Raw genomic sequence first — 15460 nt, 5'->3', positions numbered from 1 at the left:
TTATTTTTAAAGGTCAAAATACAAGATAAAATTCAAAATTGTGCATTTCAAAGGTCAAATTTTGTGATTCAATTCAAAGTTTTGTGTTTAAAAGTTCAGAGTATGAGCTAAAAGTCAAGATCATGATTCTGAAAGGCCAAAATATGACTAATTAAGTCATAATTATGAGTTTTAAAGGTTAAAGTAGATGATGAAATTAAATATTTTGAGTTTTAAAGGTTAAAATATAGGTTAGTCTTTAATGTTTTAAATAGCTTTATGTGGTTCATATTTCCATATTTCATGGAAATATCACACAGAAGACGTGCAGACAAAGACTGTCCAAAATCCCTCCCTATTCACTGTATAGTGGTGTCTGGATTCTTAGTAGGACTGGGCAATTAATGGCAAATGAGTTTAATCACAATATAGCATGCTGCAAAATACAAGTGACAGATGTTGCAATATTGCTTTAACATGAAATCTGACAAAATACCAGTTTAATACATTTTTGCAAACATTCAAGTGTCATTTATTTATAATACAATATGAGCTACAATAATTGCAATTAGATATATATATTTTAATCGTTCTAGTTCATTCTATCTAATACTGATGAAGATTAGCGTTAGTTCATCTAAGTCTTACCCCTAGCCGTGATTGGCTGATAGCCAGGTGCCTCCCAGCTCCCACAGCCAATCGCAGCTCTTTCTCTCATTCAAAGATGACGTACTGCTCACTAATCCCTGCTTGCATCAGTGCTGATGCACCACACTGCTGCTGGCAAAGCTCCACCTCCTCCACCCCAGCCTCCTCCTTTATAGCTTAAAGTAGGGCTGGGAAATTAATTGCAAATTAGGTAAAATAGCAAGGTGGCCTGCAGCAATTTACAAATCGCAGAAGTTGCAATGTTTATTTAACTTGAAATTTGTCAAATATCAGTTTTATACATTCATTTTTTGCAGAGAATTCTCCTTTTCAGGTTTATGTATGGTTTGTTTAAGTCAAAATGAGTGACATAAAAATGATAATCCCATTTAATATGAAATGGGTATAAAATTTGCAATATGAGCAGAAACAATGTTCATTCTATCTAATACTGATAAGGCTTAGCATTAGTTCATACCCCCAGCTGTAGCCAGCTTATAGCCAGCTTCACGTCCCCCACCCCAGCTGCCTCCTTTATAGCTTAAAGCTTGTTGCATCCTCATATTTAGAGTCATGCTACTGTGGATTAATTGCTTCTAAAATAATTTCTTTGTTTTCAGTGCACATTGTCAGTTATGTATCCATTCATACGGGGGTTTCTAGCCATGAAAAGTCAAAGCATGCTGCTTGACTGACCCAGGGAGCATCTTTAAGAGCAGAGCCTTCTCTGCCAAGTCAAAATGTAGATCCATTTTGCAATAAACTGGTTAAATGTATGATGAGTGTTCCTGACTGATTGTAGGTTATGATATAGAATATTTGATTGCTTGAATTTGTTGAGAAATGCTTGCTTGTTGCACCCTCCTATTCAGATTCTGCTTCTGTGTATTAATTGCTTCTGAATAATTCTTTTGTTTTAGAAGCACATGAGTCTATCCATATGGGTGTTTCTAGCTACACACTCCCTGGAAAGTCAAAGCATGTTGCTTGACTAAATGTAGGTTGTAATCTAGAATGATTTGTTGCTTAAATTTGTTGAAAAATGCACAAGATGAGGAACCTAATAAGAATTGCATATTAAATCGCAATCGCAATGCTGGGGAAAAAAAATTGCAATGAGATTATTTTTTGCAAATCGTTCCGCCCTAATTCTTAGTGATTATTGTTTTACATGAAATGCTCACTAGCCCAGCAATACTTCCCATCATGCATCATGGTTGCTGCACTCAAACATGGCAGAGAAATTAGATGAGAACAGGAACACAAATCAGTACATTTCATCTTAATGCAAAATAAGTGATAATACATGGAAATATTTACAACTATTTAGCCACAAAAGTCAGACATTTTTTTTATCTATCAGTATTTCATTTTTTTGGGAATATACGTTACATTGACTATTACTTTTCAGTGTAATTATACCAATAATTTCAACTTTCGTGTTCCTCCATGCACCTTGGATGCTGGTGAGGTTGTGCCAGAATAACCAAGACCAGGGGTGTCAAACTCAAACACAGAAGGGGCCGGAGTCTGAATTAAGGTCTAACTCCAAGGACTGAAAGGGTCCACATTAAACCAAACAGTTAACCTCATTTTCACCAGTAATAAATTATGGGGAAAAGAGACTAGCACTGATTAGAAATGATTTTGAGATTTAAAAAGTCAAAATAATTAGTTAAAAGGCTCATAATCTGAGACTATTAGTTCAAAAGGTCAAAACACAAAATTAGATGTTAAAATAATGCTTTAAAAAGGCAAATGTATAAAAAAGAAAGTCACATGTTTTTAAGGTAAAAATATGACTTAAAATTTAAAATGGTGCACCTAAAAGGTGAAATGAAATGTGAGATAAAAGTCAAATTTATAAATTGACAAAGTCAAAATATGAGTTGTAAAGTTAAAATTTTAAATTGAAAAGGCCGAAATTATTAGATAAATGAAAATTATAGATTGAAAAGCTCAAAATATGAGATAAAAAGACAAAATAATAAATGTAAAATGTTAAAATATGAAATTAAAGTCTAAATAATAGACTGAAGTCATAATTATGCAATGCAAAATTGAAAATATGAAATGAAAACACAAGTTAATCTCTTTTCCCATGGTTCTTTTTTTTCTAATTATTTTTATTTTGTTTATTTATTTATTTATTTTACATTTCTAGAACTTAGGGATATTTGATATTATCATGGCTAAGTTTACATTTTTACACAGGAGGAAATCTGCAGACCTCATGTTTTAGGGCCGTTATAATAAGAGTAGGATATGATCTTGCTGGATTTGGCCCCCTGGCCTTGAGTTTGACACCTGTGACCTGGAGAGTTAAGAAAAAGAGTGAAAGAGTTTCAGAAATATCAGGTTGAATGTCCACCACTGCTCTGATACTGTCAATCATGAACATAATAATAGTTTTGTTTTAGAGCAACATTTGATGAGTTATTCTCTACTAGTCAGTCCTCAGTAGTGCAGACTCTGGTTGTTAGTGTGTCGTGTGCTGAGTTTGTCTCCTCGTTGCTTTTCACACACCTTAAACCAAACAGATAAATCTGTCATTATCCATCCTCTCTTGTTTCCTTCATCAGTTAAGAATTTAAAATCATTATCTTTCACAGGATTTACACAGTCTATGGTTGAAACAGATCCCTGCTGCCTTTAGAAACAGTGAAGGAGAGCCTGCGTTAAGACGGTAATTATGAAAGCTTTCAAAACAAAACGAAGAGCGGAAAAACAGTTTAGCGCTGGGATCCTCCATCAGGGCCGTCTGAAGGCAGAGAGAAGAGCAGAATGAGTCACTCTCTGTAAACACACATCAACAAAGGGGGGGAAAGTGCTCAAACACTTACAAAACACTAGCAGCAAGCTGAAAACACCAAACTGCAACATGTCAAAGGATTATTTCGCTGTCTTCTAGAAAAAGACGGTGTTTCAACCGAGTCAGTATTGTACCAGCGTCACCTCGTCTAACCTCGCCGAGTGACATGAGTCACAGCTGGAAAATCATAACAGACGCTGTATAAAGGTCTGTTCATATTTCAAGTTTTCCTCCATATAAAGAAGGTTATAAAACCAGCCTCAAAGAAACTTTTTCATCAGTGTGAGAAAGCTTCTTTACATCAAACTCTCCCCTCTATGTCCAACTATCTGCTGCAGTTATCAAACAGTAACATCGGTAATGGTTTGAAGTGTTTCTTTAAGACTTCCCTTCTTTGGAGGGGAACCTTTTCAGCCCACGACCCCCAAAATAAAGGTGCCAGAGACCGGGGACCCCCACTGTACCTGAAGTTGGCTGAACATAGCCATGCACATTCAATAAAAGTCATGTGCAGACAAGGCCACCCATTAGGCCAGCAAAATCACGGTCCATTGTAAAGTTAAACTGTGGTATATGCTTATCAAAGAAACAAATATCTTTTTAATTCATTTGTGTAGTAAGTACACATCTTAAAAATGTAAACCCTTTTGATAAAAACAGAATTAAAATACATCAAAAATAGCTCAAATTGGTCAATAATGGAAAACAAAATAGTGGAAAATATGGTGATATTGGATTTTAATAGTAGCAGAAATGGGTTAGAAGTGCCATGAAATAGATGAAAGTGGCAAAAATAACTAGTTTAAAAAATATTCTTCATCTTTTAAGGCATCTGGAGACCCCTTCTCAGTGTCTCGCAATCCCCCATGGGGTCGGGACCCCAACGTTGAGAACCCCTGCTTTATAGGGCCTGACCGATCCATTGGCTGATGCTGCAGATGATTATAGCCTTTTAAAATAACCGTTAATCAACCAAAAGTTGAGTTGGGGAGTTTAAAGTACCAGGGAATTTTAATGTCTGATCACAGTCTTCTTATCATGTCTGAATGGCCACGAATGTCCTGAAAATGTTTATATAAAACACTTGGCTATTGTGTTGTTTTCAAGTATCTTAAAAAGGTGAATTAAAAAAAATAATGTAAAAATCAAGGCATTACCCTCAGACCTCAGAGGGTTGAAATAATGTATGCTGGGAATAAAGTAACCGGACGCCTGCAGTCATCTCTCTCAGTGCAGAACATATCTTTGATCGGATTGAATGGAGATTTGTGCACGCTGCTTTGAAATGTTTGGATTTTTTTTCTGCTACTAATGAAGATGATGCATGCTGTTAGTCAGTACCCTTTAACCTCATGTGTGGGACAAGGCAGGGTTGCTGTGCCAGTCCCCTGCTACTGGAGCCTTTAGCCACTAGCATAAGGCAGCATTCTGCTGTTAAGGGAATCCAAGGGGGGATACTGAATGTAGATTGTCTTTGTACGCAGATGATTCATTAATTTTTATGACAGAGCCCCAATCATCTCTTCCTCCTCTTATCTCTTTAATAAATTGCTTCAGTAGCCTCTCTGGGTTTTCTGTGAACTGGAGGAAGAGCATTTATTCCTCTAACAGAAAATCTGGATCCACATTTTACTGATTCTGTGCCTTTTATAATTGCCAAGGAGCAGTTCGCCTATTTCGGCCTGTCTAATCCAAAGCTGTTATTGATTTCTGAAGTCCATTAGTAAACTTTTAAAGGAGATAGATTTTGGGAGATCTAATGCTATTACAATGATGTCCCTCCCTAGGTTTATATAATTTTTTCAGAATATCCCAGTTAGCTCCCCTTGTCAGTTTTAAAAGCCTTGATTCAATAATATTACCATTTGTTTGGGGATGTAAAAAACATTGAATATGCAAGGCTAATAAAGGGGGATTATCCCTCCCAGTATTCCAACATTATTAGTGGGCAGCTAATGAAGAGGCCTTATATACCTGCATGACCAGTACCCCCAAATAAATGGCTTTAATAATAAGCCCACACCAAAATGAATAGTTCTATTTTAGCTCTCTTTATTTGCTACAAATGATTCCCCAGTAAATAGGTTATAAGAAAACTTTGTCCTGTATAACTCACTGAAAATTGAAAAAAGAAGAAAAGGACGGTTCATGCACCTGAATCATAACTTTGCCCCACTGATCAAGCTTTTATCCACTGGAGATAAACAGGAATTAGAACAACTAACTTCATGTTTATCAGGCCGTACAGATTCTGTCCATTCATCGCATTATCTGTCAGCATCAAGAAATTACCCAACCTGGGAAGCTTAGAATGAAACATAAGTCATTTTAACACCCAACAGCCCCCCCCCCCCCCAAAAAAAGAAAAAATAGTGAGAGCAAAAAAAACAAAAACACATAAAACATGACAAACAACTAAATAAACGCCACAAATATACATAAAACAGACATCCACATGTCACACATCACCCATGGTGTAACAAATAATTCATCACAGTACCTCCTCAGCTTCCTCAAGTATGTGCCTCTTCCATAACCTGTATCCATGGCAACCATATGTCTTTGAATTGTGTATTTTGCAGTCTTGGTTATTTTCTCCGTGATATAAATATCTATAACAGCTAATTACCATGTCTCAAAGGCTGGAGGATTTCTTTCAAGACAGTTCAAGGTTATTGTCTTTGTGGTTGCCATGAGAAGTATGTGCAATAAATACAATATATTGCCAAAAGTATTCGCTCACCTGCCTTGACTCGCATATGAACTTTAGTAACATCCCATTCTTAATCCATAGGGTTTAATATGACGTTGGTCCACACTTTGCAGCTATAACAGCTTCAACTCTTCTAGGAAGGCTTTTCACAAGGTTTAGGAGTGTGTTTATGGGAATTTTTGACCATTCTTCCAGAAGTGCATTTGTGAGGTCACACACAGATGTTGGACAAGAAGGCCTGGCTCTCAGTCTCTGCTCTAATTCATCCCAAAGGTGTTCTGTCAGATTGAGGTCAGGACTCTGTGCACTGGTGCACAGTCATGTTGGAACAGGAAGGGGCCATCCCCAAACTGTTCCCACAAAGTTGGGAGCATGGAATTGTCCAAAATCTCTTGGTATGCTGAAGCATTCAGAGTTCCTTTGACTGGAACTAAGGGGCCAAGCCCAGCTCCTGAAAAACAATCCCACACCATAATCCCTCCTCCACCAAACTTTACACTTGGCACAATGCAGTCAGACAAGTACAGTCCTCCTGGCAAGTGCCAAACCCAGACTCCTCCATCAGATTGCCAGATGGAGAAGCGCATTTGGTCACTCCAGAGAACGCCTCTCCACTGCTCTAGAGTCCAGTGGCGGTGTGCTTTACACCACTGCATCCCACGCTTTGCATTGCACTTGGTGATATATATATATATATATATATATATATAGCTAATCTGAAGGCCACATGAAGTTTGGAGGTCTGTAGCGATTAACTCTGCAGAAAGTTGGCGACCTCTGCGCACTGTGCGCCTCAGTATCCGCTGACCCCGCTCCATTCATTCTGCTTGTTCCTGAATGAATCTGTTGGTGTGTGCTGTTCTCTTTTAGTCACATCGCTGCTCTCTCCATGCTCCGTCATCTCTGTCCTCATGTGTGAGCTCTCCCACATTGTTTACATCAGCTCAGACTTTAAAACCTCTCTGTGTGGGCCAGGCTGAAGTAATATTTTTCTGTGAGTTACTTGAGCTATCATCCTCAAATTGTGGTGATTCAGACCACCAGAAAGTGTCTGACAGCTGAGTCAAAAACTAATAGAAGATTCCTCCGCTGTGTCACATCTGGTGTGAAACGTTAGTCCACCAGGAGAAAGTGTCATGTTTGCATCTGTTATATACTTGTCTCACAAACTCACACTTCTGTCTGTCTCTCCCCACAGATCCTGGACGTACGGGACGTCCTGGTGGTCGTGTCTCGATGGTACGGTGGCATTTTGTTGGGTCCCGACCGCTTTAAACACATCAACAACTGTGCTAGAAACATCCTGGTGGAGGAGGGATTCACAGCCTGCGCGGTGAGGATCTGTCATCTTCCTCTGAAACGTCATCACTCACATTTATCTCTGCTGTCAGCTTTCATAGCCAGGGAACACCTCCATGTGTTAAACCCTGCTTCCTACGCTTCTCTGAAAACAAATAGATGAGTTTTTTTATATTCTGACAAGCAGCATTGAGACTAGAGGAGTCATATCAACACTTTTGGACAGGTCGTATTTACCGGCCACAGCTGGACTGGGCTGTGTTATCATAAAACGGAGCTTCTGTCAGCTCTGCTTTGTGCTCCCACAGTCACTGTCACATTAGGGATATTGGTTCATTTGAAGTGTGTGGATGAGATCAAACAGGCTCTGCTCGCTCTCTGCAGCCTGAAGTTGGCTCTGCTCCTCTTTGAAGTTGTCTTTTTGTTCTGTAAAAACATTCAGCTGATAACACGATTGACCTTTGAGCTGCCACCACACGTAGATTAAAGGTAGTCCGGACTTCAAAAATCTGCTCTGATTTCACACAGACAGTAGAGGATCGGCGAAGTCTGGACTCAAACAAACTGGGTCTAATTAAAGACCGGCTGCTGTGTGCGACGCGCCTTAAAACAAGCTCTATTATTATATTTTCAGTCAACAAAGGGATTAAAAATGACCAACAAGGCTTTTAAATTGATCCCACAGCAATTAGCTTTCTTTGAGTTGATCTAGATCAAAACAGCAGTGAAAATATGGCACCTTCATCCAAAACTCGCTGTAGTAGTGGCCAAACTTACCAGTAATTGCCAGTTTAATTGGGGGTGGTTTCACATCAGGGAAAAGTTACCCCAAGTTTAGTTCATTAGATCGGGGAAGCACCATGCCCACTTAGTCTTGAGTATGACTCGTGCACTGGAGCAGAGTGCACAGGTGCCATGCTCGAGTAGGGATTACTAATCAGAGAGCTTAGCTGTAAAGACAGCTCTAAATGTCTCTTCTAAAACCATCAAATCCATACAGAATGGGCCCATGTAATCCTTAAGCTGCATGGTAGACGTGAAATTAAGGAGAGGGTTGTTTTAGGGGTCTTAAAATAATAAAAACATCCAAAGCAGCAGGATAGACTCCATTGTCTACAGCACTGATCATCAACTGGTGGCCCAGGGGCCACATCAGGCCCCCCACAGCTTCCTTTCTGGCACCCACAAGATCATTAAATTGAGAAAAGAGGAAAAGAAGATTTTAAGAGTATCCTTTTGCTTGAAATGTCTGCAGCTGTTAAGTCCATCCCACAAACGAAAAAAATTGAAATCGTTTTATGATGACTAACCATTTGATCTGTTTGTACAGAAATTTACTGTCAAAATTAGTCGAGATTTAAAAAAATGGTTAAGGTTGGCAGAAGTGTTGCAAATTGGCAGAAAAAAGTTGTGAAAAGAGGTTAAAATGTGTCAAAAAATGGTAAAGGAGGAAAAAGGTGCAAAAGGTATCAAAAATTGGTTACAAATGACCAAAAATAGTGCAAGTAAGTAAAGAAAAGGGGTTACAAAGTGGCAAAAATTGAAGAAAAGTGGCAAAAATTGATAATAGAGTGGCATAAAGGAGGGAAAACATGCAGAAAAAGTGGTTTAAAGGGGGTTAAAATCTTTCAAAAATTGGTTTAATGAGGCAAAAAGGGGCAAAAAGTATCAACAATGGGTTAAAAGTGTGAAAAATGGTTGTAAAGATGCAAAAGTTGTGGAAAAATAGTATTGAAAGGGTTTAAAAGTGGCAAAAATAGACCCAGTTTTTGAAAGATTTTAACCCTTTTAAACCACTTTTCCTGCATGTTTTATGGTCTTTATGCCACTCTATTATCATTTTTTGCCACTCTTCTTCAACCTTTGCCACTTTTTAACCCCTTTTCTTTACTTTCTTGCACTATTTTTGTCGTTTTTTACACATTTTTGATATGTTTTTGCCCCTTTTTCCTCTTTTACCATTTTTGACACATTTTAACCTCTTTTCACAACTTTTTCTGCCAATTTTTGCAACACTTCTGCCAACCTTAACCATTTTTTAAATCTTAACTAATTCTGACAGTAAATTTCTGTAAAAGCAGATCAAATGGTTCGTCATTCTAAAACTATTTCAGTGTTAATTGTTTGTGGGATGGACTTAGCAGCTGCAGACATTTCAAGCAAAAGGATACTCTTAAATTCTTCATTTCCTCCTTTTCTCAATTTAATGATCTTGTGGGGGCTGGACAGGAAGCTTTGGGGGGCCTGATGTGGCCCCTGGGCCACCAGTTGATGATCAGTGGCCTAGTTATTGCTTATGATATCAGAGCAGTGAAGATGAGGAGCAGATGCACAGTCATCACTGTGTACTAAACTCACAGAGCTTTTTGGAGATCATCAGCCTGCAGTGTTGGCACACTTATATTGTTATGTCCAACGGAGCATCCTTGACTCTCCCCTGACCTCGGCCTGGGAGGTATGGAGATCGGGGCCTGGCCTAGCTCTGTGGGCCACATTGGGCCAGTCTCTGGTTCAGGCTGAGAATCTGACCTTGCTGGTATCATCTCAAAGAGCTAATGTTATAAATTACCAAAATGGTTGCATAAATGGAGAAAAAAAATGTCTATTATGTTGTGAACTGACAGGAAGTAGGTCAGCTGTAATGTTCAGAATCTGATTATGGCTCAAACACAAAGTGCTGGACCGGTCCATTAAAATAAACAGATCCTTTGCCTGCATAAGGGATACCCCTCACAGAGTACCTCATGTTTCAAAGAGCCTATCAAAAGGCTTGATTGGTTTTGTAGTTTTGGATAATTTTGTTGTTGTTGTTAATAACAGCAGGACTTTCTAGTTTTTCAAAATAAAAAAACACACCCTCATGTCCTTTTGACCTCATCTAGTCGGTCCACATGTGTTTTAGAGATAAAGAATAAATGGACAATAACTGTGGAGAAGAGAGAGTGAGAACAATTTTTCAATAACTGATTGCCCCGATAAAATCTGTCAACAATTGAATTGGGCTGAGGAGAGATTAGTGTCTGCAGGACAGAAAATAAAAGTTGAATCATCTGTTTGACTCCTGAGGAGGATTACCCAGGGAAGGATGCTGCTGAAAGTTATTATGCAGCTTTTAGGTTTCTAATTAAACTGTCACATCTGTTTAAATCACAGGAGTGTCTAAACCAAAAAAGTCTCTGTACAGGATAAAAAAATCATGTCTTATGTTTTTTATACGACACAGCTGTTATTAACCACCAGAGCATATTTAATTCACGAATGGCACCTATAGTGGCAACAACTGGAAGCAAACATTAGTGATAACTGTCAGTGAGTCCTTCATATCACTGTGGGGGAATTTTGGCCCATTCTTCTTTGCAAAATTGTTTTCATTCAGCCAGTTTCTGAGTTTTTTTGTCCATTCAGAGGTGGATTTGCTGGTGAGTTTGGGATCATTGTCCTGCCCCATAACCCAACTGTGCTTGAGCTTGAGGTCATGAACTGATGGCCGGACGTTGGCCTTCAGGATTTTCTGGTAGAGAGCAGAATTCATGGTTCTGTCAATCACAGCAAGTGGTCCAGGTCCTGAAGCAGCAAAGCAGCCCCAGACCATCACACTGACACCACCATGTTTGACTGTTGGCATGATGTTCTTTTTATCAAATGCTGTTATTTTTACTCCAGGTGTAACGGGCCGCACACCTTCCAGAAAGTTCCATTTTTGTCTGGTCAGTCCACAGAATATTTCTCCTAAAGTCTTGGGGATCATCAGGATGTTTTTAGTCAAATGTGAGATGAGCCTTTGTGTTCTTTTTTGTCAGCAGTGGTTTTGGCCTTAGAACTTTCCCATGATGCCATTTTTGCCCAGTGTCTTTCTTATGGTTGAGTCATGAACTCTGACCTTAACTGAGGCCAGTGAGGCCTGCAGTTCTTTGGATGTAGTTCTGGGTTCTTTTGTGACCTCCTGGATGAGTCGTCATTTTGGTTGGCCGACCACTCCTGGGAAGTTTCACCATTGTTCCCAGTTTTCTTCATTTGTGGATAATAGCTCTGACTGTGGTTTACTGGAGTCCCAAAACCTTAGAAATGTCTTTGGAACCCTTTCCAGACTGATAGATGTCATTGACTTTGTTTCTCATCTGTTATTGAACTTCTTTAGATGGCTCCATGATGGGTTGGAGATCTTTGGCCTACTTCACTTTGTCAGACCGGTTTTATTTAAAGGGTTTCTGGATTCAGCTGGTCTGGCAGTAATCAGCCCTGGGTGTGGATTGTGAAATTGAACTCATCTCTTTAAAAAAATGTGGTTCATCACAGTTAATTTATGATTTAACAAGGGGAGCAATGCCTTTTTCACATAGGACCGGATTGGTTTGGATGGCTTTTTTCCCTTAATAAACAAATCATCATTTAAAAACTGGTTTTTGTACTTACTTATGTTATTTTGCATAATACTCAAATTTAATCGATGATCAGAAACATTTAAGTGTGACAAAAAAGGAAAAGAAATCAGGACGAGAGCCCATGCCCCAAGTTAAGACCAACTTTCTACCATAATGCATTTAAGGGTTAATTACTGCATTTGCATAATAGAGACTCTAATGGAAACTGAGTTCAGACCAAACAAGTAGAAACTTGATCTCCTGGATCATGTAACTGCATGTGAATCCATTGAACTCTCCACATTTTAAGCATGTGTCTGCTGAGCAGGCCAAAGCTAAGAGCCATCTCTTCAGTCTATTTTAGCCTGCCAGTTGTTTAAATGTTTGGAGCCCTACAAGTCAACAGCCTGGATCATCACTGTAATAATTATGGGATGTTTTATGAGAGCACTTAAAAAGACAGCGTTTAGCTAGATGCTGTTACAGGAATATATTAAAACAGCATGAAGCGACTTAATCAGCGCATTGTGATTCGCACTTTTCAGCACGAATTAGAAACCCAGCGGGAGTCTGTGCAGAAGTGTCTCCAAAAGAATAACAGCACTCACTTCTTAAGCAAGCTTCAGCAGCATTGAGTAGAGCTCTAATGTCAGATAATTATTAGTCTGCTGGCTCTCTAACCCTCCTTTCTTTTGTTTCACAGGATGAGGCCACCAAATCTGGAGTCAAGAGCAGGAAGACGAAAAGCAAGAAAACAAAATGAATTTTAGGAGAGACAATGTTTTTATGACTGTGATTCAAATGGATTAATTTAAAATGTTTACAGTACATCTGAATGTCTAGTAGTCTTTTGAAATCTTTGTTTTATGTGATTTCTGTAAGAATGATTCATCAGTTCAACTGGGAAGCCTTGAAAATGAACTGTTCACAGAGTATTAAAAGAACCACACCAACACGAGTTGAACATGTTCCTTTGTACCGAGGTTTTAAAGGACGGCCTCAGTAGAAATCATCAGTGTTAAACACTTGAATCCAGTTTAAATGAATTATCTTCTTTCTCGATGTTCTGCACAATTCTTTTCTTATAACTCAGCTTCCAGGAAATTTAATTCATCCATAATTCACTTAGCATTTCCAGTAGAAATGATCCAACACCAGTGACGCTCTCCTGTGATTCACATGTCTTTTACCCTGAAATCCTGCTCAGGTTTTCTCTGCTGCATGTTCGATCTATGCTCACAGCTCCTATCACTTAACGTGGGATTTTTCAGCTTCTCTACTTTCTTGGCAGGGCTCTTTTCCCACAAAGACATGCTGTGAATACCAACGGATGCAGGCTCCGGTTGGGGCAGCTTTTTTAGAATATCCCCAGCTCATCAGCTCCTCTTGCTGCTTCTGCTTCTCTCTGCTAATGTAAAGTTTTATCTGCATGCGGAATGAAAATGATCCAGCAACACTAAAGCATCCTCCCTCCCATGTGTTGTGAGTAAAGAGCAGCCGGCTCATCTCAGTCATTCAGAGTAATTACAGCTAATTCACTTAGCAGAGACTCACTTCTCCCTGACGAGCTGTCATCATGCTGGAGCCATCGTCTCAGCCCTTAATCATATTTTTAGAGAACTCGTGGAGATAAACTCGTACAAGAGGAGGCTGAGGAGAATAATTAACCAGCTTTGAGGATCTAAATTCGCCCCCACACAGTCGTTCCAACAGTGACTGTCACAACACACCTCAGGAAATCTTTGTGCAGAGGCAGAAATAAAAAATGTGAGTGTTCACCAGAAAACAAGATTAAGAATATCACTAATAAATCATTGAAATATAAAAAATGTTAGGAATGTTGATTTGTTGTCAGAGTTAATTGTAAATATCCTGCAGAAAAGAAAAGCCTTTTTAATATGGATGTTTGCAAGAAATTCAACCCAAATTCCAAAAAAGTTGGGGAGCTTTGTAAAATGTAAATAAAAATAGAAGTCAGTGATTGTCAAATCTCATCAACCCATATTTTATTCACAATAGAACATAAACAACATACACTATATTGCCAAAAGTATTCACTCACCTATCCAAATGATTGAAATCAGGTGTTCCAATCACTTCCATGGCCACAGGTGTATAAAATCAAGCACCTAGGCATGCAGACTGTTTTTACAAACATTTGTGAAAGAATGGCTCGCTCTCAGGAGCTCAGTGAATTCCAGCATGGTACTGTGATAGGATGCCACCTGTGCAACAAGTACAGTGGTGAAATTTCCTCGCTCCTAAATATTCCACAGTCAACTGTCAGTGGTATTATAACAAAGTGGAAGCGACTGGGAATGACAACAACTCAGCCACCAAGTGGTACACCACGTAAAATGATGGAGTGGGGTCAGCGGATGCTGAGGCGTATAGTGCGCAGAGGTTGCCAACTTTCTGCAGAGTCAGTCGCTACAGACCTCCAAACTTCATGTGGCCTTCAGATTAGCTCAAGAACAGTGGTAGAGAGCTTCATGGAATGGGTTTCCATGGCCGAGCAGCTGCATCCAAGCCATACATCACCAAGTGCAATGCAAAGCGTGGGATGCAGTGGTGTAAAACACACCCCCACTGGACTCTAGAGCAGTGGAGACGCCTTCTCTGGAGTGACGAATCGTGCTTCTCCATCTGGCAATCTGATGGATGAGTCTGGGTCTGGCAGTTGCCAGGAGAACCGTACTTGTCTGACTGCATTGTGCCAAGTGTAAAGTTTGGTGGAGGAGGGATTATGGTGTGGGCTTGTTTTTCAGGAGCTGGGCTTGGCCCCTTAGTTCCAGTCAAAGAAACTCTGAATGCTTCAGCATACCGAGACATTTTGGACAATTCCATACTCCCAACTTTGTGGGAACAGTTTGGGGATGGCCCCTTCCTGTTCCAACATGACTGTGCACCAGTGCACAAAGCAAGGTCCATAAAGACATGGATGAGAGAGTTTGGAGTGGATGAACTTGACTTGCCTGTACAGAGTCCTGACCTCAACCTGATAGAACACCTTTGGGATGAATTGGAGTGAAGACTGAGAGCCAGGCTTTCTTGTCCAACATCAGTGTGTGACCTCACAAATGCACTTCTGGAAGAATGGTCAAAAATTCCCATAAACACACTCCTAAACCTTGTGGAAAGCCTCTCCAGAAGAGTTGAAGCTGTTATAGCTGCAAAGGGTGGACTGATGTCATATTAAACCCTATGGATTAAGAATGGGATGTCACTAAAGTTCATATGCGAGTCAAAGCAGGTGAGCGAATACTTTTGGCAATAAAGTATATCAGATGTTGAAACTGACACATTCCACATTTAAATGAAAAATATTAGACTCATTTTGAATTTGAATGCAGCAACACATCTCAAAAAAGTAGAGACGGGGTGACAAAAGGCTGGAAATGTAAGAACTAATGAAAAACATCTGGAGGAGCATTTTGACACTAATTCTGTTCATTGGCAACAGAGCAATAATATGAATGCATATCAAAGGAGCATTATAGAGAAGCAGAGGCTCAACAATCTATGAAGAACTGTGTCTAAAAATTGTCCAGCAATTTCAGAAAAGTATTCCTCAAAGCAAAATTGTAAAGACTTTGAATGTCCCGCCAGTCCGTAAAATCATCAAAAGATTCAGAGAATCTGGAGACA

At 39.4% G+C, this 15460-nt stretch overlaps 1 protein-coding gene across 1 annotated transcript in view; it reads left to right on the top strand.

Moving 5' to 3' along the window:
* The window catches only part of impact (impact RWD domain protein), a 47976-nt gene extending 35209 nt beyond the window's left edge, over positions 1 to 12767 (top strand). The window contains exons 10-11 of the mRNA XM_041791734.1: positions 7351 to 7485; positions 12516 to 12767. Of these exons, the coding sequence (XP_041647668.1) occupies positions 7351 to 7485; positions 12516 to 12575 (195 nt within the window). The 3' untranslated portion in view covers positions 12576 to 12767. The remainder of the gene's footprint in view (positions 1 to 7350; positions 7486 to 12515) is intronic.
* Positions 12768 to 15460: the final 2693 nt, after the last annotated feature.

Source organism: Cheilinus undulatus, linkage group 7 (assembly GCF_018320785.1).
Source record: "Cheilinus undulatus linkage group 7, ASM1832078v1, whole genome shotgun sequence".
In the NCBI taxonomy this organism is placed as follows: domain Eukaryota; kingdom Metazoa; phylum Chordata; class Actinopteri; order Labriformes; family Labridae; genus Cheilinus; species Cheilinus undulatus.
This window is presented reverse-complemented; position numbering and strand designations above follow the sequence as displayed.